General features: G+C 54.3%; 8 protein-coding genes and 1 non-coding gene across 9 annotated transcripts; 5 read left to right on the top strand and 4 right to left on the bottom strand.

Annotated features, from left to right (window-relative positions):
• Positions 1-31: 31 nt before the first annotated feature.
• BU26DRAFT_611571 (DHS-like NAD/FAD-binding domain-containing protein) lies at positions 32-2,930 on the bottom strand. The gene is made up of 2 exons (XM_033836073.1): positions 2,327-2,930; positions 32-2,179 (listed from the first exon to the last, which is right to left on the bottom strand). The coding sequence occupies exons 1-2, from the start codon at positions 2,545-2,547 to the stop codon at positions 373-375; spliced, it is 2,028 nt and encodes a 675-aa protein (XP_033675473.1). The 5' UTR covers positions 2,548-2,930; the 3' UTR covers positions 32-372.
• Positions 2,931-3,426: 496 nt separating this feature from the next.
• Positions 3,427-6,867, top strand: BU26DRAFT_525934 (uncharacterized protein). Its single transcript, XM_033830624.1, has 4 exons — positions 3,427-3,753; positions 3,877-4,228; positions 4,278-4,524; positions 4,571-6,867. The coding sequence occupies exons 1-4, from the start codon at positions 3,590-3,592 to the stop codon at positions 6,754-6,756; spliced, it is 2,949 nt and encodes a 982-aa protein (XP_033675474.1). The 5' UTR covers positions 3,427-3,589; the 3' UTR covers positions 6,757-6,867.
• A 57-nt stretch (positions 6,868-6,924) lies between these two features.
• On the bottom strand, positions 6,925-8,410 carry BU26DRAFT_442481 (GTP-binding protein-like protein YchF; the record flags this gene model as incomplete). Its single annotated transcript, XM_033824505.1, has 4 exons — positions 6,925-7,473; positions 7,669-8,154; positions 8,203-8,274; positions 8,336-8,410. The coding sequence occupies 4 exons, from the start codon at positions 8,408-8,410 to the stop codon at positions 6,925-6,927; spliced, it is 1,182 nt and encodes a 393-aa protein (XP_033675475.1).
• A 620-nt stretch (positions 8,411-9,030) lies between these two features.
• BU26DRAFT_572659 (DUF862-domain-containing protein) lies at positions 9,031-9,882 on the top strand (the record flags this gene model as incomplete). Its single annotated transcript, XM_033834256.1, has 2 exons — positions 9,031-9,369; positions 9,418-9,882. The coding sequence occupies 2 exons, from the start codon at positions 9,031-9,033 to the stop codon at positions 9,880-9,882; spliced, it is 804 nt and encodes a 267-aa protein (XP_033675476.1).
• A 149-nt stretch (positions 9,883-10,031) lies between these two features.
• Positions 10,032-10,679, bottom strand: BU26DRAFT_442575 (translational machinery component; the record flags this gene model as incomplete). Its single annotated transcript, XM_033824509.1, has 1 exon — positions 10,032-10,679. One exon carries the CDS (start codon positions 10,677-10,679, stop codon positions 10,032-10,034), a length of 648 nt encoding a protein of 215 aa, XP_033675477.1.
• A 132-nt stretch (positions 10,680-10,811) lies between these two features.
• On the top strand, positions 10,812-12,890 carry BU26DRAFT_206209 (Tim44-domain-containing protein). Its single transcript, XM_033820593.1, has 2 exons — positions 10,812-11,944; positions 11,994-12,890. Exons 1-2 carry the CDS (start codon positions 10,935-10,937, stop codon positions 12,667-12,669), a joined length of 1,686 nt encoding a protein of 561 aa, XP_033675478.1. The 5' UTR covers positions 10,812-10,934; the 3' UTR covers positions 12,670-12,890.
• A 522-nt stretch (positions 12,891-13,412) lies between these two features.
• BU26DRAFT_206211 (Thioesterase/thiol ester dehydrase-isomerase) lies at positions 13,413-14,768 on the top strand. The gene is made up of 2 exons (XM_033820594.1): positions 13,413-13,705; positions 13,787-14,768. The coding sequence occupies exons 1-2, from the start codon at positions 13,531-13,533 to the stop codon at positions 14,566-14,568; spliced, it is 957 nt and encodes a 318-aa protein (XP_033675479.1). The 5' UTR covers positions 13,413-13,530; the 3' UTR covers positions 14,569-14,768.
• An 870-nt stretch (positions 14,769-15,638) lies between these two features.
• Positions 15,639-15,733, bottom strand: BU26DRAFT_t69. The gene has a single exon. It is a non-coding gene; the product is annotated as a tRNA-Leu (tRNA).
• Positions 15,734-18,174: 2,441 nt separating this feature from the next.
• BU26DRAFT_587338 (uncharacterized protein) lies at positions 18,175-18,968 on the top strand (the record flags this gene model as incomplete). Its single annotated transcript, XM_033834682.1, has 1 exon — positions 18,175-18,968. A coding segment is annotated over one exon (624 nt), but the record flags the coding sequence as incomplete, so codon positions are not given.
• Between the last annotated feature and the right edge of the window lie 1,947 nt (positions 18,969-20,915).

Here is a 20,915-nt window from a genome sequence, read left to right on the forward strand (position 1 = left end):
AGCCCGTTTCACATTCCATAGTCACATAAAACGAGTATTCTTCTTGAGTAAGCCAGTCGAGTTCCATTAATAGGCAACATATTGGGATTCCCATAGCCCACGGTCGCCTCAATAGAACCTAGGTTCATAGAACCCAAAGCGCCTAGTCTGCCTATATGTGACCAGGGCGCTCCCCGGGTATCATGCAGTAGAAAGAAGATCAGTAGTGAGAATAGAGCAACGAGGCCCCTATCCTACATAGGACCGAAGTCCTCTTGACCTATGAACGCCGTCTATGCATTCGACATACAATCGCCGCCGTTTGCAGCGCATGCTACAGAAAATGCCATCTTCTAATGCCCAGAAATGCAGTGTGACCAGGAACGGACGAGGCTAGTTAAGGAAACCAGACACCTTCATAGTTTTGATATCTGAGCTCGCGGAAGAGGGGCGAGATTCGTTCGTTGGGGGCGTATAGCGGGAGAATGCCTGTTCGTCATGAAGCTGCTGACTCGGAGTACGAGGCTTGACTGGCGTGAAGCTTTCAACCTCCGGACGCTGAGGAGAATGGTTGTTTCGGGGATCGGAGGTGGATATCGGTATCATGGTTCTATACTCCGCCTTGATACCAGTTATTCGCTCGGGCCTCTTCTTCGGAGTAATCGGAGCGACTTTTCGGCCCACATGGATAGTGTCCATGTTCTCAGCCGAAGGTGCAGAGACGGTCTGGGGGCCATCGTAATGGATGAACTCGGTGTCCTGCTTGGTGTTGACCTTCATGCTGGGCCGCGGACGTGAAGAAGAATTCTTGGTGGCTTTGTACGTGTTAGTGATGGTATTGTTATCCTGCTTCGTGTTCTTTTTCGGGTTCTTCGCTCTGCTCTGTGCACCCGTGGTTTTCTTTGGCTGAACTTGAGCACGTTTCGCAGGCACTTTAGGAGACGGCTTCACAGTCAACTTCTCGAAGGCGTTGGGCCGTGCGTCCTCAGGCTTCCTCTTTGTCCCCTTCTTTGATGGTGTAGACGGCTGCTCGTTTGGCTCTTCCTTGATCACGGGCCGCGGACCCATCCGTGGACTCTGCACAGGTGTTGGTAGAGAGCCTTGGAGTTGCGAGATCTTCTTAGGAGTTCCAACCACAACCTCTGCCTTTTGCTTCTCCTTGGTCTTACTTAGCTCGTCATCGGTGACTTCTTTGTAGACGATAGGATCGTCCCATCTTCGCATCGCGGCATGACGGGCAACTTCGTCGCAAGGGCCTTGGACGACTAGATCCCAGATGTTCGCCAGTTCGCCGCTTACGGGCTCCGAATCGTTGTTAATCCAGATGGTCACGCCGTCCCGACGATCTCGTACAGTTGCACACATCTCCCGCGTGATCCGTCGCACTCCCGGAACCTTCAACGTTGTGCCAGCAACAATGATCGCGTCAGGCCGTGTGCGCAGGTCTGAACTCACACAGGATCCAATAGCTTCATCATCAGGATTGTGTTCGTTGTACAAAACCATGCGAGGTCGGAGCCGTCCGATTCCATGACTTCGCTTCTCGGCCACACGGCGGACAGAGTCGTTCTCCAAGCAATTTGGACATGCGGGTGGGACGGGGCCGTTGAATTGATCTGCGTCAAACTCGGAGAGAGCGTTACACTTAGAACAAACCATATGGTCGAGACCTCCGTGTAGCTGTACTGTCTTGGGCCAGGGATTCTTCTTCGGAAGGGGAACCTCTGTCTTCAAGGGCGGAAGCGAGGTGTCAATACCATCGACATTCTGGGTATACAGACGCAACAGTCGTCCCTCGTGTGCCAAGGTCGCAAGGAGATGATGAAAAGCAGTAGGTCGCGCATTCTTGGTCTTCTGGGATAATGTTCGAACCATGTCGTGAAAGGATGATGTCGAGGAGTCATCCTGGTAGACGGATGCGTCAAACAGATCCTTCCCGGAAGATATGCGCTTGTGCTCCTTGCGGAGCGACCTGAACAAGCCGGTAGACGAACGGAAGTCGGGAATGCCAGCAGACACGGAGATGCCTGCACCCGCGATTACGACAATTTTCCGCTTCTTGTGGAGCGTCTTCAAAAGGCGGTCCAGCTGAGGCTTATCGGCATCTGTGAGGTCTCTCCTTAGGTCGAGGCGGTCTGTGGTGCGCTCCTTCGGGCCTGTAAGCTTCCGCTTCTTGCGGGGCCGGTCATCGCCGTCGTTGCTGGGATGCAGGTTAGCAGATGCATGGAAAGGAGCGACGCCCCGCCTTGTCCCTAGTCTTTGCCCGTTGAAGGCCATCACGAGTGGCTCTCTACAGTCTGAACAAGAGAACCAGGGCGTGCTCGTGTGCGTACCGCGAGCTACATACCTGGACATGGGGGAGGCGATGTTCTCGGGCGCGGGTGACGCCTTGGCGGAGGAGCGGTTGGAGGATGATGGCGAAGGATATGGGCGGCGTGAGCCAAGCGCGTGCGACAGATCGGAGAGCTCAGAGTCGGAGAGCTCGGTCAGGTCGGAGGCGATAGAAGGTGAAGAGGAAGGAGGAACAGAGCTCAGTGGGGAGCTCGGCTCCTGTGCTGTCCAACTCATGGTGAGCGTGGAAAGAGCGACCCAGTAGTGCCGTGGCTGGCGTGGATTCCGAGGAGGCCTGGAGGTGCTGAAGGCCGTCACGGGCGCTTTCTGGCAGGCGCAAACGATGTCCGAGGTAGTGACAGAAGAGTGTGGTGGTGTAATCGATAATTTTGGGTGTACGGCGAGAGCGAGGTGGAGCAGCGCTTAGAATTGACCCCGTTCGGCCTGACTGGGGGCACCACACGTCGCAGCTGCGCCCAGTCGTCGAGGGCGGAAAAAAGGGTCGCGGTTGCTAACTCATTGGTGTCGGTGGTGACACTGCGGCGGTTTTATAGGGGGAGGCGCGCGTGGAGGGCGGACGCGCTTGCGCGATGGAGCGATGACGGGAAATGAGGAGGTTGGAGGTCGTGAATGATGAGGTGCCGCGCGGGAAGGCGGTCGGCCCTGACCCCGTCGAATGCCAAGGCCAGGGCGGACCACAACAACCGATGCACGTAAACAACGTTGGTGTCTTCGCATAGACTGCCGCCGCAGAGACTTTTGGAGCTCCAGGTGCGATTCTCGGAATAGAAGAAGACTCTACGAGAGGTGTCTAGCGGAGTCCAATCAATCCTCCTGGCCGCCGGCGCAGTGAAGTCTGCCGCGTGAGCCAAGGCGAGCTGGCAGCTGTTGCCCGAGAAGACAGTGTCGAGCCGTGCTCCACGGTATTCTCGGCGCCAAATCTCGCAGAGCGCGAGTGAACGTTCTGTCGATACTCCTCCGTACAATAGCTACAATAGTCTACGGGTGTTGGGTGCACGAGTCTGGCGCGAACGTGGAACGCCAAGCGCCAAGGCGAGGCTGCGCTAGCTCGAGCTTAGCGCCCCTCGCTTGCTGCCGATCCCTGTGAGGCTCGACATCTCTCACATTTTCCCCTTCCTTCCAGCACAACCCATGATACCCGGCTTCCCCTAGCCATCTTTTCTTTCTTCTGCATGTTGCTGACTATCTTGCCAGATTCCGCCTATCATTTCACCCGCTCAGCGAACCGTCGACTACTCTTATCAAATTTGCCCGGGTAATGCCTATGATCATGGACGACCAAAGCTACAACAACATGGATGTCGACGATCTCTTCGGAGATTCGGAACAGGTCGCCTTGCCTAGCATAAATGCCATCCATGCGCCACCCGTAAAAGGCCTTGCGAGGAGATTAGACGAGCTGAGCGCAAGCGGATGTTGTTCGTATGTCGCCCTTCCTGTGAATATATAGCTCTTTCGCTGTCGCGCAATCCTTCTCTGTTCCTTTTACGGCGGACCTCATTCGAGGGAACCCGCCAACCGAGGACGCTAGGCTAATCCCAACAGGAAGATCGCATGGTCAAAGAATGGATGCGTGGCCTACATCACCCCAGACGGCTACTCGGTCAATCTGAGGGTGTTCTCACGAGATGAATCCACGGGCAAATGGGACCTGGGAAAGGACACTCCAGTAGAGGTGCCGCACGGACAGGATGAGTTCCCTTTTGTGCATATTTCCTGGAGCCATCTGGGAAATGACCTCGCTGTCATGGATGCAGCTGGACACGTGATGGTGTTTTCCTGCGCCATGGCGCTCGATCGGATGACGTTCATGAGAGCAGACCTCGCTCAGCCAGATGCTGAGATGGACGCTGTAGTGGGCATGCACTGGCTGGCCATACTCCCATACGAGCAAAAGGTATGTGCAGCATCATCCATTGCGGATAGACTTCGGCTCATGGGGACAGAATCACATCGCATGGTCCGCGAACAGAGAGGGAGAGAAGTGGAAATTCCACATCACCTCGCATTCATTCAACGACATGCATCACCCCGCCGAAGGAAAAGCTTCGTTGATCTACCTCAAGCGGCATGGCGATCTCAAGCTACGCTTTCAGCAGCCCGACAGCAGCTGGCAAGAGGTGACTGCTCAGCTAGGGCCGAAGATCTCGACCAGAGAGACATTCACGCATGCCGCCTTTGCCTCGAACAATGGTACGCAACCCCACCAGATCCAGCGCTCAAGTACTCACTCTTACAGATAACACCTTGGTGCTGGCAGCGTACGATGTGTCGGGCCGACTGCGTCTCTATCAGGTGGACGCGCATTGGAGCATTCCACCCCAAAAACATGGCCAGCAGCCACCGAAACAATACGAAAAGCCGGAACTGCAGGTGTCTGAGCTCATGGTAGAAGACAATTGCTTCCCTGCTATGATAAACAGCGATCTGAACGGTGGCTCGGAGTCAAGAGTTAGAGTGCCAGCTCAACTCACCCACCTCGACTTTTTGCCGGTCACTCCAGAGCAGAACGACGGGTCATTACCGACAATCCAGGCTATCTTCTCCACTCCTCCAAATGTGGTCTCAGTCGACCAAACGCATCCCGCCCAGGATCCCTTCAGCATTGTCGTAAGATGGGAAGCGCAGCACATGCAGCAGAATCAGCTGCATACTAGCCTCGACAAAGTTACGTCCAAAAAGAAGAGCATAAGCTCTGTGCCCGCGCGGGGTGTGTGGCTTTTGAGAAGACAGCCTGATACCATGACGCACTCGGTCATCCTATCATTTGTGCCACTATGGTACCATATGCTGCTGGCGTATTGCTACAGCGACGGAACGATCGAATTCCGAAAGCGCTCCACTATGGCAGTCATTGCTCCTGACTACAACACCGACACTGTATCCTCGCTTCCTCAAGCCGGGTTCTCTTTCACAACCTTAGAACCCTCTCTCCACGTCGCCCTATCCCCCAACTACTGCGTAGCAGCCTGCATGCAGCAAGAAGGTAGCATTAAAGTACGCTCTATGGAATACACCTATGGAACGCTCGCCACCGACGACGATGATGCCCGCCACTCCGCCGCCATCGCAGCTCTCATCCTCCAAACCGCTACCGCCGCAAACCAATACTTCTGCAGTGACGACATCTTCTCTACCATGGGCGATATCTCCGAGGCGCGCAAAAGCACCTTCATCAAACTTATGTTCGAAGGCCTCAACGTCAACATCGACTGCGGCATCGACGACCAGTCCAACAACCACCTCATACTCCTGGGCCGCTCCCCCTTCTTCGTCAAGACCCTCTCCTCGATTCACCTCCTCGGCCTCCATGGAAGCGTCAACAGATCGCTCACCAGCAAAATGTCGTGGATCACCCTGAACATAAAATACGTCACCCAGATCCTCACCACCATCGCGCGCATGCACGGCCAGATCGAGAAAAACCCGCTACGTCCCGAAGTCGTCCCTCAATTCATCGGCATATGCCGCTGGATCATGCACTTCATGGTGTACATGATCGACGAGTTGCTCGCGATCGGTCACGAAATCAAGACCTTCGCCGCCCAAAATCCCAACGGCATCACGCGCGAAGCTCTCGAAGCGAAAATACACGAGCTCAACAAACCCGCCCTCCTCGTCCTCCTCTCCTCTTTTCCTAGAATGATGATGAAGCTCTGGGCCCAGCCGATCCAATGGGTAATGCGCACATCCTTCACCTATATCAATGGGAACCCACCACCCGAAATGCGCAAACTATACTATCCGCTACACCAAGCCCTCAGTGAAACGCCTCTCGACTGGCGGCACTTCGAGCACCTCGTCTCCGAAGCACAGCACCTCGTTCGAAACTGCTACAAGCGCTGCGTCTCTGGCAAACCCGAGGAGCAGGCCGCGCTGCGCAACCTCCACGAGCGCGAACTCGTTCTCGGCCGCATCCCGGACGTCCTCGTGCCTGCCGCACGCCGCCTCGTAACCGACACTCTGTTCAACGAAAACCAGCAGAACGGATGCTTGGCCGACAAAGTCGACATGGCGAAGATTATGTTCTTCGACACAACATGGCTCGGCTTTCAGGAGTCGCGGCGCGCGGCCGAGTGGTTCGACACGCACGTCGTCGACGTGTGCCAGAAGATGATTATACGCGGTACGGGTGCGCAGTCGCATCCCACGGGTGCTGCGAGTGCGGCGGCGCAGCAGGGGAATCGGAATAGGAGTGACAGCATGCAGAGCTTGAGCATGGGTATGGGAGGTGCCGTGGAGGACGGAAAGAAGAGGAAACAGCAACTGAGGAAGTGTGTCAGGTGTGGTGCGTACATGGAGGATGTGACGATGGGATTGCCAGGCTATGCGAATCATCACGTTTCTTGGTTGATGGGCGTTGCGAAGCATTGCGTTTGCGGGAATAGCTGGATGCTAGCGCCGGAGAAGAAGAGAGCGAGATAGGGCAACGTCGAACTGTTATGGAGAGTTTATTCAGACATGCAAGTCAGAGCTGCCAGTTTTTGGCCTATGAAGCACGTCCAGATCCGCAGGCGAGATACCTAGCCCCCAAAATTCCAATGAATCACTAAAACATGCAAGCCTCTATTGCCCAAGGAAACTCTTCGTCTCTTAACCCTTCGCAGCACCGGCCTTGATGAGCAAAATGTCACCATCCTCGACCACGTAGTCCTTGCCCTTGGTCATGACCTTGCCCTTCGCCTTGACACCTGCCTCGTCACCCTCCTCTTTCAACACGTTGTAGTTATACACGATCGCCTGAATGAACGTCTTCTCGAAATCGCCGTGAATGACTCCAGCAGCCTGCGGGGCCTTGGTACCATTTCGTATCGTCCATTGCCTGACCTCGTCTGCACCAGTTGTGAAAAAGCTGCCGAGATTGAGAGCTTTACGCATGGTGACAATGATCTTGGGCAGCGCGGACTTGGTGCCGAGCTTCTTGCATTCCTCGGCGGCCTCCTCTTCGGTAATGGCTCCCAGACGCTCTTCGAGAGAAACGGAAACTGGGATGATAGGGTCACCCTCCGTGTTTTCCTTGACCCATTGGGCAATCTTGGGGAGGTGCTTGTTCTTCTGGCGGATGTAGTCCCTCTCGCTGAGGTTGACGAGATAGACGACAGGCTTGGCGGTGAGGAGGAAGAGGGGATTGATGACTTCGACCTTGGGGACAGTCAGTATAAGTCGCCATGTTTAGCAGCACACGTTCAAGGAACGATGAGGAGTTTTGTCAGAGTTGGACGTCTTTTCAAGTGACCTCTGCGTTAAAGAGGCTATCAAAGAGCTGGGATTATAGAGCAATCGCTCTTTGTCATCTTGCAAATGGAGACAATGTGGCGAGAAAATTGGAATACGTACCTCCTTCGGTGTCCAGTTGCCCCTCCGCACGTCCTTGCCATTCTTGAGCATGTCAAGGATCTTTTCTACGGTGGCCTGCTCCTCCTTCAACTTCCTCATCTCCAGGCTCTGGCCGCCTCTCCTAGTTTCCTTGACGAGCCTCTCATGAGCTTTCTCGACGAACTCGATATCCTTGAGGCGCAATTCCTCGCTGATGATGTTCAGGTCGCGGACGGGGTCCACGTCGCCCTCGACGTGAATGATCTCGGCGTCGTCGAAGCATCGGACAACCTGGAAGATGGCATCGACAGCTCGAATATGCGAAAGGAAAGCGTTTCCCAGACCAGCGCCAGTTGACGCGCCTTTTGTGAGACCAGCAATGTCGTAGACGGTCAAATTGGCAGGCACGACCGACTTGGGCTTGTAGTGCTCTACCAGCCAGTCGAACCGCTCGTCGGGCACAATGACGCGGGCCTCTTCGGGGTCAATGGTGGCATACGGGAAATTCTATGGTGGTGAGCGCAAGGAAGGGACCAACAGGGGCACGCGACTTACGGCAGGGTTACCGAGATGGCACTTGGTGATTGCCTGGAACAGCGTTGATTTACCGACATTCGCAAGCCCAACCTGACGACTACTGTTAATGTGAGAACGAGGCAATCGGCGGCGAGCGAGGGCTCTCACTCACGATGCCGCTCTTGAGGTTGTTGCCCGGCCTGCCGAGGAGGAGTTTTTCCTCTTGGACAGGCTTCTTCGGAGCCATCTTCTTGGATTTCGCGTATGTGCGGATTGTTGTGAGGATGCTGCGAAATGAAGGCGAGAATAGTGCAGAGTGGAGTGTGGCAGAAAATTCGAGAGCAGTACTTGCTGCTGGTCGGGAAAAAGCGGGTATCACAGAAGAGAAGGAAAGGGCGAGGGGCCTGGCGGGGGGCGTGGTGGTGGAGGGGTTGCAGAGAGATGACTTCGCAGCCTCTCTCCTCTGTGGTGCCTTGCGTGCGTGGGCGTGGGCTGCAGGGCCTGGTGTTGCTGCAGGCCAATTTTCCACAAGCTCCCCGCTGCTCACGTGATACGGCCGAACGCGGAAGGCGTGGCCGTGACGCAGCACGATTCGACCACGAACCGCGACGCAGACGCAGACGGCGTCTCTCTCCGCCTCATCTCCCACCTCACCCGTCGTCTTGTACTATACCCCTCTGCAGGGCTGGTCCCGTCTTTCGCTCCCCGTATATCCTTCTTCCTCTCCTACCGCATTCTGGCTGCCTTCGCCGTTGGCGGCGCTCAATGGTCCTAGGACCAGCCCTCCCCAACTAGGCAACATACCGCCGTATACATTTTACCTCGATTAGAAGCTCCACCGCCCTTCATCGCGTTATCACATCCACAATGTCCTCGTCTAGTCGGCCCAAACCGTCGCGCAAGAGCTCCGCAAACCACCGAAGCACGCTCTCGCTGCAAAAGACAGAGATCAAGATTCATGTTTACGACCTCCTTCCCCCAGGCAAAGTGTCTACAGTGCTATGGGCAATAGGAAGCTCTCTCCTGCACTCCGGGGTGGTCATTGGCGACCGGGAATACGCATATGGAGGCCATGATCAGCGTGGAATGACGGGTGTGTACTGGACAAAGCCCGGGCAAGAACCACCAGGCGGCACCTTCAGACAGGCGATCCTCCATGGCTTTTCATTCCGGCCAGAAGAAGAGCTGACCGCGATTATCCACGAAGTAGGAACACCCGCCTCCCGGAATGCCCGATCACGCTGACAGTGCTAGGCCTCGCAACAGTTTATCGGAACCTCGTACAATCTCCTAACCAAAAACTGCAACCACTTCACCTCGTACCTGTGCGAGAAACTCACCGGCCGCCCCGCCCCGGGCTGGCTCAATCGCGCCGCTAGCATAGGCGTAGCTCTCCCATGCGTTGTACCGCGGGAATGGATTGAGCCACCGGATCATGATACTGCGGATGGAGAGCTCCTTGACGAGGACTTTGAAGACGAAAGATCGTCTATGCTCCGGCACGACCAGAGACGGCGCCTTCCGAGTTCCGAGGAGGAGGAAGGGTGGGGCGAGCAAGCGGCGGGGATACTTGGTGCTGGCGCTGGAAGTGAGCAAAGAGGCGCAAGAGGGCATCCGCGGCACTCGGCCAGAAATCATGCACCCAGGCTCGTCAAAGACACCAGCAATCGGGAGATTCCTCCAGCGGAGAGAGCCCCATTGCCCAGACGAATAACATGACTGTCTCTGAGTTCCCTCGATCCCGAATGCGTGTGGTTTCTACGTGCACAATGCAAATGTTACCACAGGCCATGCTCCTGGTTGCCATAATATATACACAGAGCTCCTCGATGGGACTAACCGCCTCGACTGCCCAACATACCGTCTGCTTAGCCCAATCTCCTTGGTTTCTTGCTTCTTGTGCCGCCAAACTTTAGTCGCGTCGAATCCGACAGCTTCTTGATCAAAGGCCGTATGTCCTTTCCTTCGCTTCCCAGGATCGCCTTCGTGACCGCTTCTCTGCCTTGTCCGAATCCCCGGTATACAAGCTCTAGCTCCTTGATAGGCTCAAGTTTGTCGGTACCTTGAAGCAACCCCTTATCCTTGATCCTGCTCATGACGAAGGCCGCAAGCTGGTACGCCGCATCGTATGTCCCCCTTCCAGCCTTTCTAAACCCAATGTTTCCGCATGAGACAGATATTAGGGAATCACGGTTCGGTTTCGTGAGCGTGATGTGCGTGTTGTGCTTGTGCGAGTAGACGTGGAGGTGGTGTCGGTTTTCGGCTGGCCAATCAGTTTCGGTCAGGTTTACAGGCTCGCCTTCCCTCCTGGGAATAATGCTACCATAAGGAGACATTGATGCTTGCCGGAAGTTCGAGTTGACATTGGCGAGAGTGGTGTCGAGGGTCTTGTATTTGGCGAGACGGCGAGCGGAGCTTGAGAAGGAGCGGTTGGGAGCGAGCGGGGCAGAAGCGGCCGACGAGCGGCACGAGGCGCATAGGGAGCGGAAGGCGCGCGATGGTGTTGGATTGCCCATGATGCCGGCCTTCAATGGGCGCTGCGCCGACTGGGGTTCGATGAGGTGTCGATGTCGATGTCGATGTCGAGCTCGGCAGAAAAGTCGACGGCAGTGGCCCGAGCGCGCGTGCTTTCCGAAGAAAATCATCTCGCCGCCGACTCACCTCACCTTCCTCCCGTCCTCCGCCGCGCCCACCTCTCTGCCATTTATCCTTCGGGTGGGCTTGTATTGCAATTACAGCTCTTTGCTGGTCCTTTCGTCTCGTTCTAGAGTATGAGGCCGTCCACAGCGACCGCTCTCTCGGCCAGGGCACGATGGAGTAGCATCCAACCACTCGCCGCCTCACCCTCGAGCTTCCACGGCCGAGCGGCGGCATATAGGCGGTTATCTACAGCGCCTTTAGTTGCGCGGTCACAGGCGACGCAGCGACCATCTTTCGCATCCCGAGACCCCCAGTCCTCCCCTTTCCTGTTCCTGCGGAGCGACTTCCTACCGCAGAATGTCCTCTTCCGCACTTCCGCCACATACGCCCGCCAATTCTCCTCCCGCACTGTGCTATTCCAGCAGGCGCAGAAGCAAGCCGAACCTGAAGCGAAGGGAAGAGACTCGGAGTCGCAACCAGACACCAAGCAGCACTCTTCTGAAAGCGCCGCGGGAGAGAAGGCAGGAGAACAGGGAAACGAGGGAGAAGCGGGAGAAAAGAAGGCCGGCGAAGAGGAGTCTGGGCAGAAAGAAGGTGGCGAGGAAGGCAAGGAGAGCAAGAAGGATGCTCCTCCGCCTCCCCCTCACGGCGACAAGACACCCTGGCAGGTCTTCACCGAAACGCTGAAGTCAGAATTCCAGGCTTCGAAGGAGTGGAATGAATCCACCAAGCAATTGTCGGCGGGCGTCCACGACTTCACTCAGAACCCGCACGTACAAAAAGCTCGGAACACGTACACCCAAGTCACTGATGCGGCGACCACAAAAACCGCCGAGGCATTGAAGACGACGGGGAAAGCTCTTGGTCATGGTGCGGCTTGGACTTGGGATACAGCTCCTGTGAAGGGCGTTCGCAAGGTTGCGAATGTTACCGGATCTGGCCTGGAATACGTGACCCGGCCGGTGCGGCAGTCGAAGGCATTCCAGGCTGTGAAGGAGACTGTGGACGATGGTAGCTCGTCAAGGTATGGAGGGTGGCTCGAGAAGGAAGAGCGTAGAAGGAGGCGGGAGCTGAGAGAGCTCAATGAGCTACAGCGAACCGGCGGAAAGAAGCCAGACGAGCCGATGGAGGAGGATCCCGAGTAAGTTCAGAATTTGCGCACCGTGCACGCTGAAGCTTATTCTTGCCAGTGCCGGAACACATGTTACTCTGCACAAAGATGCTCGCTACAAAGAAATTTGGCGAGAATTCAAGGATAACTCACTCATTATGCGACGCTTCGACAGCATGAAGAGCGTGTACAACGAGTCGGACAATCCCCTCATCTCAACGGCGCGCAGTATTTCGGATCGCATAACGGGCTTTTTCGCGGAGAACGAGACTGCAATGGTCATCAAGAAGTTCCGAGAAATGGACCCGAACTTCCAATTGGAACCCTTCCTGACCGAAATGCGCGAATATATACTCCCAGAAGTTTTGGATGCATACGTGAAGGGCGACACCGAGACGCTGAAGCTTTGGTTGTCGGCAGCTCAATACTCGGTGTATGCGGCCCTGATGCAGCAATACACCACGGCGGGCCTGAAGTCGGACGGACGGATCGTGGATATCAGGCATGTCGACATCCTCAATGCCCGGTTGCTGGAACCAGGAGAGATTCCGGTCTTTATCATTACCTGCAGAACGCAAGAGGTTCACACTTACAGGAACGCCAAAACCGGCGATCTCGCCGCCGGCATGGATGACAAGGTCCAGCAGGTCACGTATGCCATTGGTGTGACGAGGATACCCGAGGACGTGAGCAATCCCGAGACGAGAGGATGGAGATTCATCGAGCTCCAGAAGAGCGCTAGGGACTACTATTGAGACAATCGCCCCTTTGATGCCACTGTTCCCATTCTTATACCGTTACATCTGTCCTTGTATCGTCTCATCTGGCACTCTCGGTTCTCCGGCATATCCAGGCGTCCAAAAGGTCAACCATTTATTTTCTTTACACCTGTTTTACTACCACTCCCCTCACGAGGGGATAATTTCTCTTCAATGTATGTAGCTCGGTTACTTTGAGCTATGGAAGCGGCTGGGCGAGCGTAGAGATTTGAAGGCGCTCCATATGCTACGATTCATTTCCCCACTCTCACGAATGTATACTACTTGGCGGCTGGGCAGGGATTAGGTTGACAGATGTGTATGTACAGGAACGCTTGGGCTAGGAGCTGATGAATGAAGAGAGATACCAAACAGACATTTCTACCCAAACTTAGGCATGTCCATGAGACGAACGTCGCGGGACATATACAAGCCGGCCTCAACTCTGACTTTGTAAAGCGAGGCTGGGATCCATAGATGCCTTCAGAAGACAAAAATGACTAGAGCAGTGCAGGTATGAGCGCCTGCTGATTTCTTTCGGGGGTCTACCGGGCAGCTTCAACCTCCACAACGTATTTCTCAGCACATTCACCGCCCCTAAATTGTATCCCAGGCATCCCATCTGACGTAGAAGGTCGGCCGAAGTTCGTATCTAAAATTCTGCGTACGTATGTCACCTTGCCTTGGCCTCAACGCATCCCAACCAAAGAAGTCTCGGAACGACCCCCTGAGCCGAGGCAAAAAGCGCGTTCCCGACCGCCGATGGCCAATGCGTCATTCAGCCTCCGTTGACCGCAACACGACGGAGGGCCTGCTCGCTCGAATCTGCATCTAGTGCCTTGGAGCGGATACGGGGCCATGCATTCTGTCGCAAGGTCGGCCTTTTGCAGAAGGGTGGCCCTGGCTAGGTGGATTGTTGCGCCGTTCCGAGAGGCTTCCCGGCCGAGTATAAATACTACCGAGGTGGCGGTATTTCGAGCGCAGTTCACGAGAGGACATATTGGACGGAGAGAGCAGAGTAGCATTGCGGGAGGTAAGTCTCCTGGGCTCGTGTCGTATCTCGAGACTTCTTTGCTTTCCTTCATTGTGGCCCTCAGAGACTAACATTGCGCAGCATCACCGACCTCAGAAGCAACACCACGAACGACTCTCGACCCGCCTCCACGCCAAAAGAAACCACTGTACATCCGCATCCCGCTCACCATCGCCCTTACCCTCATTACCTTCACCTTTGGCTTCACCATGGCCGCCGCTCCAGCCCTCTCCACCGCACAAGCGCTCCTACAGCCCCCTTCAGACGAAGAGACACTCACACTCTTCACACCCACGACCGAGGAGCTCGTCACTATAGAGCAGCAGATTTTCGAGCATCCGCTTACGAAATCGTTACTAGAGGATGAGAAGTACATTGCGAGCAGACCGCATCTGAAAATTCCGGAGCAGATGCGGACGCAAAATCTCACAGGTGGGACGCTTTTAGGGCCTGATAAGATTGCCGTCCCGCCCGTACAATTCAGCACCGCCGACGGGACTACCTTCGTCTCCCTCCAATACGTCGGTTCCGCTCTTTGCGGCCATCCGGGCATCGTGCACGGCGGTCTCCTAGCCACGCTCTTAGATGAGGGTCTAGCGCGCTGCTGTTTCCCCGCGCTGCCGAATAAAGTCGCCGTCACTGCTTCACTGAAGATCGATTACAAGGCGCCGTGTATGGCCGGTCAGATTGTGGTGCTGAAGGCGGAGACCACCAAGGTGGAGGGGCGGAAGGCGTGGGTTAAAGGGAGGTTGGAGACGCTGGTTGATGAGGAGAAGGGTGAGAAGCCGGTTGTGCTGACGGAGGGGGAGGCGCTGTTTATTGAGCCGAGGCAGGCGGCGAGTATGAAGAGGGTCGTTACGTAGGGTTAGCGAGTGGACGAGCATTGGGACGGCGTTTTGGAGTATAGAGGCTTCTCTTAAGCAAACCTTCTGCCGTATGTTGGCGGTATGCTGTGCCATATGGTACGTCTAGACCCGGTGTAGATGTTAGACTTCTACATAATCAGATTCTGGTTTAGCGAACATTACCCTTCCTAGTGGTCTTCCCCCATCTCCATGGACCAAGAGTACTAGCAGAATACCCACATCTCGCGCACGACGATGGATTGTCCGGCGACCAGGGACTTGCTACACCCACAAGAGCATGGCAGGTGACAAAGAGTCGTCCGGCGATCATGAGAGGGAGCCTGATACAATATACTACCTGTCGTCCGGGAAGCCTAAGAGCAAGCCTAGCACGCCACCGTGCGTCGTCCGGCGGACAGAGGCTCCGACATATCAAGGAAAGAAGATGTGTAGTGTTCGAGGAGGAGGAGGAGGAGGAGGAGGAGGAATAATTCGAAGGCGGAAGGCAAATCTGCTGAGAGATCACAGACCTAGCAGAAAACGAAACATGACACAGTTACTCCAGCTCATTGAAACCCAAACGCGGCGTGCTCTTACGTGACGGGGCATGCGGATTGGGATATCCAGATTCGTGTTATGATCGAAGAAGTTGCATTTACTTTATTCCGATACCAGGATCTCGACTTAGAGCCATGAACATATTCGAGAGATCGACAGCTGGACACTTGAGATCCTGCAACAATTCTCCTGTATAATCGCGGATATTACGGAAAGTGCTTGGGAAAGGAAGACGTTCTCAAACCACACCAGAGAGAGCATTTATAAGCCGATACTGCATGATAGACCTTATGGCACGAATAAAAAACATCATTAGGCACCAGAAGACAGGCCACGGGCCACAGCATCACGTGCAGTTAATAGCCCTCATAAGTGTATTGAAAGCGCCTGGAAAGGTTTAGACGTGATAGAGCTTGGACAACTGTAAAACGGGGCCCTCAACAACGCACCCCGCTCAAGGGCCCAAAAAAAGCAGAAAGCGGCAAAAAAAAAAAATTTCCCGAATACCGCTCAAACGAGCGGACGAATATTGATGAGAGTGGGACTCGAACCCACGCCACTTTCGTGACCAGGAATTAGTGTTAAGGTAACCTTAACCTGGCGCCATAACCAACTCGGCCTGATTCGTGGATTAGCGTGTGTTTGGGAACGTTGAGCTGCAGGTACTTACCATCTCACCGTTCTGGGATTTTGATGGTGGTTTGATGCTTTAGAGATATTATATACTGTAGTAAAATTTTTTGTAAACTCTTCGTACCCTGCATGAAACATCACGATCTATGGATAGACAAAGCAGGAACATGCGCTAATACCAGAATCCATCCTAGTGCGCGCCGCCCTAACTAGGTATCCCTCCTTTTCGTGGCAGTTGTGGTTGCATTGCACAGCAGTCTATGTATACTCTAGTAATAGCACAAGATATTCCCGCACCTCTCATTGAACTACTATCATTTGCAAATGACTTTTTGCTTGCAGTGCATTTCTTCAAATCCAACGTGGGAGGCTCTCATGAGCATCCGTGGGCCGAAGCGCCAAGCCTCCCGGCACGAAACTTAAACGTTTCAACCGCGCAAGCCCTTTCCTACGCCCTCCCCCATCTTGCTTCTCAATAGCTTTCTCCAGAACAATCGCTCTCAGCTTCCGTGATGGCAGTCTGGCCAAAACTGCTGGAGGGCTATAAGGCGCCAGAGAGCGATAGCTCTCGCCGTGACTAACATTCTCACAGAATATGCTCCCTCCGTTCTGCACACCAATCTTGATCGACCGATTGAGCAGCTGGTCCCCACTCACTCTTTGATATCGCATCTACCCAACACGCTCAAACGTGTGGCCTCCCGTTCCTCACGCTCTCCGCGAGACGCTCTCTTCACGCCCGGATCTGTCTTCCGGATATCGCACGGCGCTCCTACGTTCAATGCGGACCACTACCTGCTCGGGCCGACTGCTCCCATAAAATATCTCTAGGGCTCGCGGAAAGATTATACGTGATCTGGTACGGCACGTCTCCAGCAGCCGGCGCACCTGCTCGAAGTTGGTTGCTACATTGCCTGTCGGGGAGGGCTTCGTTTGTCGGTGCTACTCTTCCGGCACGCGGGGGACTGGTCGGTCATACTACGGGAACCGGGAGATGGGGCGCGAAGTACTGTAGTCTGGAGGAAGAGATGGGAGAACTAGATGCATAATAACTACGGGAGCCCGTACTCCACTGCCTGATCATAAGAGGCTGCTCATTCGATGCAATACGCATGCAGGTTTCGTTCTGTGAATATGCATACTCTTGGGCTGAGTCTCTCGAAGGCGGTGCACCAAGAGCACATACGTCGCAAGAACTAATTTGCTTAGTGCGAGGAACGGTGCAGGTGTTCAAAAGACCTCGAGGCATCGGAGAAAGCTAAGTGTTCTCTATCAATGACTATTCATATCATTCCTGAGTTTCCATCTATGTCACATTGCAAATACATTTGTCTATTTCCAACATGCCCGGCGAGTCAGGAGCTTGTTGCACTGATGACCCTGACTGGCCTCAGGCCATCTTCGCCATACAGAAACGTCTCCTGGAGCGCCGACCGTATCTCCGCCGCCGAGTGCCCCCAGCAAGCCAGCTGTGATGTAGACTGTGCAGCAATAAGCATCCTGGCTGCCATATTCTAGGCCAACCAGGAACCCTTACCGAAACCTCGGGTCTCGAATAACGCCCGCTACATATTCGGATAGCAGATCAGGCTCGCCTGTGCGAAGAGAATCTTACAGTTCGTGCATGAAAAGGGCAACATCCCGTTCCAGGATATTAGTCTTTTCAGTCTACTGCAGGACCACTTCCAGCGATAAACGAACCGTAACCGGCCTGGACTTAAAGCGGCGAACCCAATCACTGCTAGTGGGGGACGACGAATCATTCAGATGCTCACAGACTCCTCGCCGGGGAAGCTGTTGGTCGCGGGCCCAACTTCAAAGACTTTAACCAGGACGAGGCGTGGATGCCAGCCGAGCCGTTCTCGCGATCGATACGAATGTCCTTTTAAGGCTGCTTTCAAGGGGTCCAAGTCCTGCGATACCTGGTTTTCCACCTCTAACGGGAGAGAACGACACGTGACGACTGTCCATGCGAAACATGGAATCCCATTTCCCGACGATTCCAGCGAAGACGGAACATAGAAGATTCCATGCCCCAACTGTTGCGGTCTCTTCTTCCGATCGTATCTTAACGCTAGGGTCCATGCACTTATTCGTAACGGCTCCGGACGAGGACAATGTTCGAAGTCTCGAGCAGTCCACGAGTGTCCTTGGAAATCTGTTATCGGCTGCCCCAGGAGTTTTCCTAACATGAAAGGCGTGGGCAACCATATCCGCACACACGTACATGATACTCGAGGGCCGTATCAGTGTGCTAAATGTAGCTATTACTTTGCTGACAGGTATACACTGGCTCTCCATGATCAAGATTGCAACGGTCAGGGCTATAAGCCTCGCAATGCCCAGATGCTTCGAATACCTCTGAGCAAGTCAGACTCGCCACCGCGGGTCATCATCATCACACGATCATCAGCTAAAGCCCTTGACGAGTAGAGAGCCAACCGCGAGAATATCAAATCCGGACTTCCCATATGGGGCCGCCTAGTTCTCCAGCAATATCGAAGGGCGTTCGACGATCGCGGCGCAGCAGTGCTCCACGTTGGGTGGAACATGAAGACACGGGAACTTCCGGCACCTGAGCAGTACCAGGATCGCTTCGAGGACAAAGAACAACAGCGAGTCCAGAAGAACAATGCCTTCAAGTTCACTGCAGCTATAAATGCAGATTTACGGCGGGCCAAGAATCCAACTATTGTTGCAGTTGGATGGGATGGGTGCACTTGCAATACGAAGCTCATCCAGGAATGGTTACCTAGTGTGCCCGAATTCCAGTGGATCGTTCGTATTCCGAATCTCAAGTACAACGCGAACCCGGACTATCTAGAGAACCGTGAGGGTGCTTGGTGGACATCCTTCGGCTCCGCCTCACTCGCATCTTCCCTTTCGGACGTCCAGAGGAGTCCGAATCTTACCCAGGTTATTCGCATCTGGGAACAGATCCAAAACTCCAAGGACTTGCGACCTAACGAACACGCGCTACATACTGGCCGAAATGCGGTAGATCTGAACGAAATCGTTTCCGAGGTCGAGACCAAGGATAAGGCCGAATCCACGTAAAAGGCATTCAGCAAGCGGATCCTTGTACGACCTCATTGTTATTGATGGTGATGATCATCACCCCCTTTCATCGATGATTGTCAATCGTCTCCGAATACATGGAGCTCCACACATTGTGCGTAGCTCGGGGAAGTGACTAGAACATCGGTAGGGGTGGGGCCCAGACACGCTTGTCATTGCAACTTTTACGCCATGTCGGCCAACGTTCCTCCCGCTTTAGGGCAACCCCGACCCTTGCCCCCCGACAAACGGCGGTCACGAAATGCCTTTACCGAGCTCCGATCCAGCGGTACCGCACTTGTTTCTGCAGATCCACAGCATGTTTGACTCCGGTGGCTCCGCTCCAAAACCACGAAGATTTACAGTCTCTTTCGTTTGCAATCGAAGCGACATCAGGTTGCCATGCAATAACAAGAGAGTCCTAGGTACTCATCCTTCAAAACGGCGATCGCAACGTTCCTGTTAAAATCTGCATCCTGGGTTTTCCCTGCGCTGTCCTATAACCTACGTCAATTCTCCTCCACGCGGCATGTCAAGCCGCTACCCGTACAGAATTAGCCTCCAGACCTAGAAGCTATCCATCCACGCCCCGACAGTTCACAAGGACAACTATACTGGAAGACGAAGACAAGGATCCGTAGAGAACATCTCGCCCATGGAACGTACCGATGGAAGTATTCCGCCGGTGACGCCAGGAAGGCCGATTACCCTCAAGCGAGGAGTCGCCGCGCGTCAAGAAAGAATCTGAGTACTTATGCATATTTGAGTCTGTAGTTCAATACGGTGAGTTCCAATGCACTGATCTTTGTGATAGGACGGAAGGAGCTAATAAGTTCTCTTAGGGTATCATCTTCGATCGTATCTTCTCAGTCGAAACCCACCACATTCCTATTTTGCGCCACCGATTAAGGGTAACCCCTTACCTTCCGAATCCTACGGCAAGACGTCGAGCTTATTGCGTCCATCATGTTACCACGAGGTGCGGAACAGTCCGCAGCTTACACGATCACTTTCACTTAGTGGTAGCGGGTTGGAATGAGCGCGCAGTGCATGCCTTTGTACGGGGATGATGTGCCACGGTCATCTACTTTAAGCGCCTTCCGCCACCCAATATCACAAAAAGAATATCTTCAGGGCAGCCGAGTTAAAATTACTTCAGGGCGCCTGGTCGTCTCAGCTGTGTCCAGATACTTCGAAAGGACATACAGCTCAACGGTTCTACAACATCATTCAACCTTGCCTCCTAACCCCCCGCCGCGATGACTGATTTAAGGTTCGCCACTGGAACCCCATCTATCCCAACACTGGCCCTGCAGTTCCGAAAACTTCTTTACGCTACGCCACCTGAGCCGTTCGCGTGCTTTCAGCAAACTCGGTCAGAATACATTGGTTAGGCGTATTTTTCTCCGCGAAGAAGTCTCTCATCGCCCTCCACGCGCAAACGAACCCAATATTTTGTTAGATATCTATGAGAGCTCTGCTCCCTATAGCTGGATTTCTGGTTGCAGACTCCGGTGTCACTGATGTCCCAAGCAAACCGAAGGAGGCGATTAGGCAGTGCGCATACCTGCACCCACCACGTCTCATTTCGTCGGCCACTGTCACCTTTCAAACCTAAAGCATCCCGCGAATGAGTATCGCTGCCCAAGATACCAAGGCCTTAGTTACCGTCAAACAACTGCAGCCCGTTCACAGTCTTATGATTTGGTTGTTACGGGCCTCTCGCGAATCCCGGCCATAGAAAGATCCTCAGTCGAACTGCAACGCGTTCGGAACTCGACCTGTCGTGCCAGATATTCTCTCGCGCGACCATTTTCCAGTCCAGATGCGATTCCCGCCTTTCAAGTCATCGGATCGTAAAACCATCAAGCTTGAGGAGCAACGGAAGTTACGGATTATTGCTGCTGGCCCTTGGCCCTTTATGTGGGATATGTGGGATGACATGGGTTCTGGAGGAGATATCCGTTCATTGATGTCTCTTGGCGAGAGTCTAGGGTGCGTGGGATCCCGTGTACTCCTTTAATATAACTGAGATTGTTCCGAGGACTACATGAGGAGGCTGATAGGAGTGGAAAAGGGTACGGGCCGAAGGGCGGAGGAAGGTGCAGGCATCCAAA

This window comes from Trematosphaeria pertusa (genome assembly GCF_010094035.1).
Source record: "Trematosphaeria pertusa strain CBS 122368 unplaced genomic scaffold BU26scaffold_29, whole genome shotgun sequence".
NCBI classification, from domain to species: domain Eukaryota; kingdom Fungi; phylum Ascomycota; class Dothideomycetes; order Pleosporales; family Trematosphaeriaceae; genus Trematosphaeria; species Trematosphaeria pertusa.

Excerpts from the sequence above, each read along its gene's own strand:
- BU26DRAFT_206209 (XM_033820593.1), top strand. The coding sequence starts at position 10,935 with ATGAGGCCGTCCACAGCGACCGCTCTCTCGGCCAGGGCACGATGGAGT. Across the intron at positions 11,945-11,993 it reads CCGATGGAGGAGGATCCCGA|TGCCGGAACACATGTTACTC; the intron begins GTAAGTTCAGAA and ends TATTCTTGCCAG.
- BU26DRAFT_611571 (XM_033836073.1), bottom strand. The coding sequence starts at position 2,547 with ATGAGTTGGACAGCACAGGAGCCGAGCTCCCCACTGAGCTCTGTTCCT. Across the intron at positions 2,180-2,326 it reads ATCGCCTCCCCCATGTCCAG|CAACGACGGCGATGACCGGC; the intron begins GTATGTAGCTCG and ends CCTGCATCCCAG.
- BU26DRAFT_525934 (XM_033830624.1), top strand. The coding sequence starts at position 3,590 with ATGCCTATGATCATGGACGACCAAAGCTACAACAACATGGATGTCGAC. Across the intron at positions 3,754-3,876 it reads AGCGCAAGCGGATGTTGTTC|GAAGATCGCATGGTCAAAGA; the intron begins GTATGTCGCCCT and ends TAATCCCAACAG. Across the intron at positions 4,229-4,277 it reads TACTCCCATACGAGCAAAAG|AATCACATCGCATGGTCCGC; the intron begins GTATGTGCAGCA and ends TCATGGGGACAG.
- BU26DRAFT_206211 (XM_033820594.1), top strand. The coding sequence starts at position 13,531 with ATGCATTCTGTCGCAAGGTCGGCCTTTTGCAGAAGGGTGGCCCTGGCT. Across the intron at positions 13,706-13,786 it reads GCAGAGTAGCATTGCGGGAG|CATCACCGACCTCAGAAGCA; the intron begins GTAAGTCTCCTG and ends AACATTGCGCAG.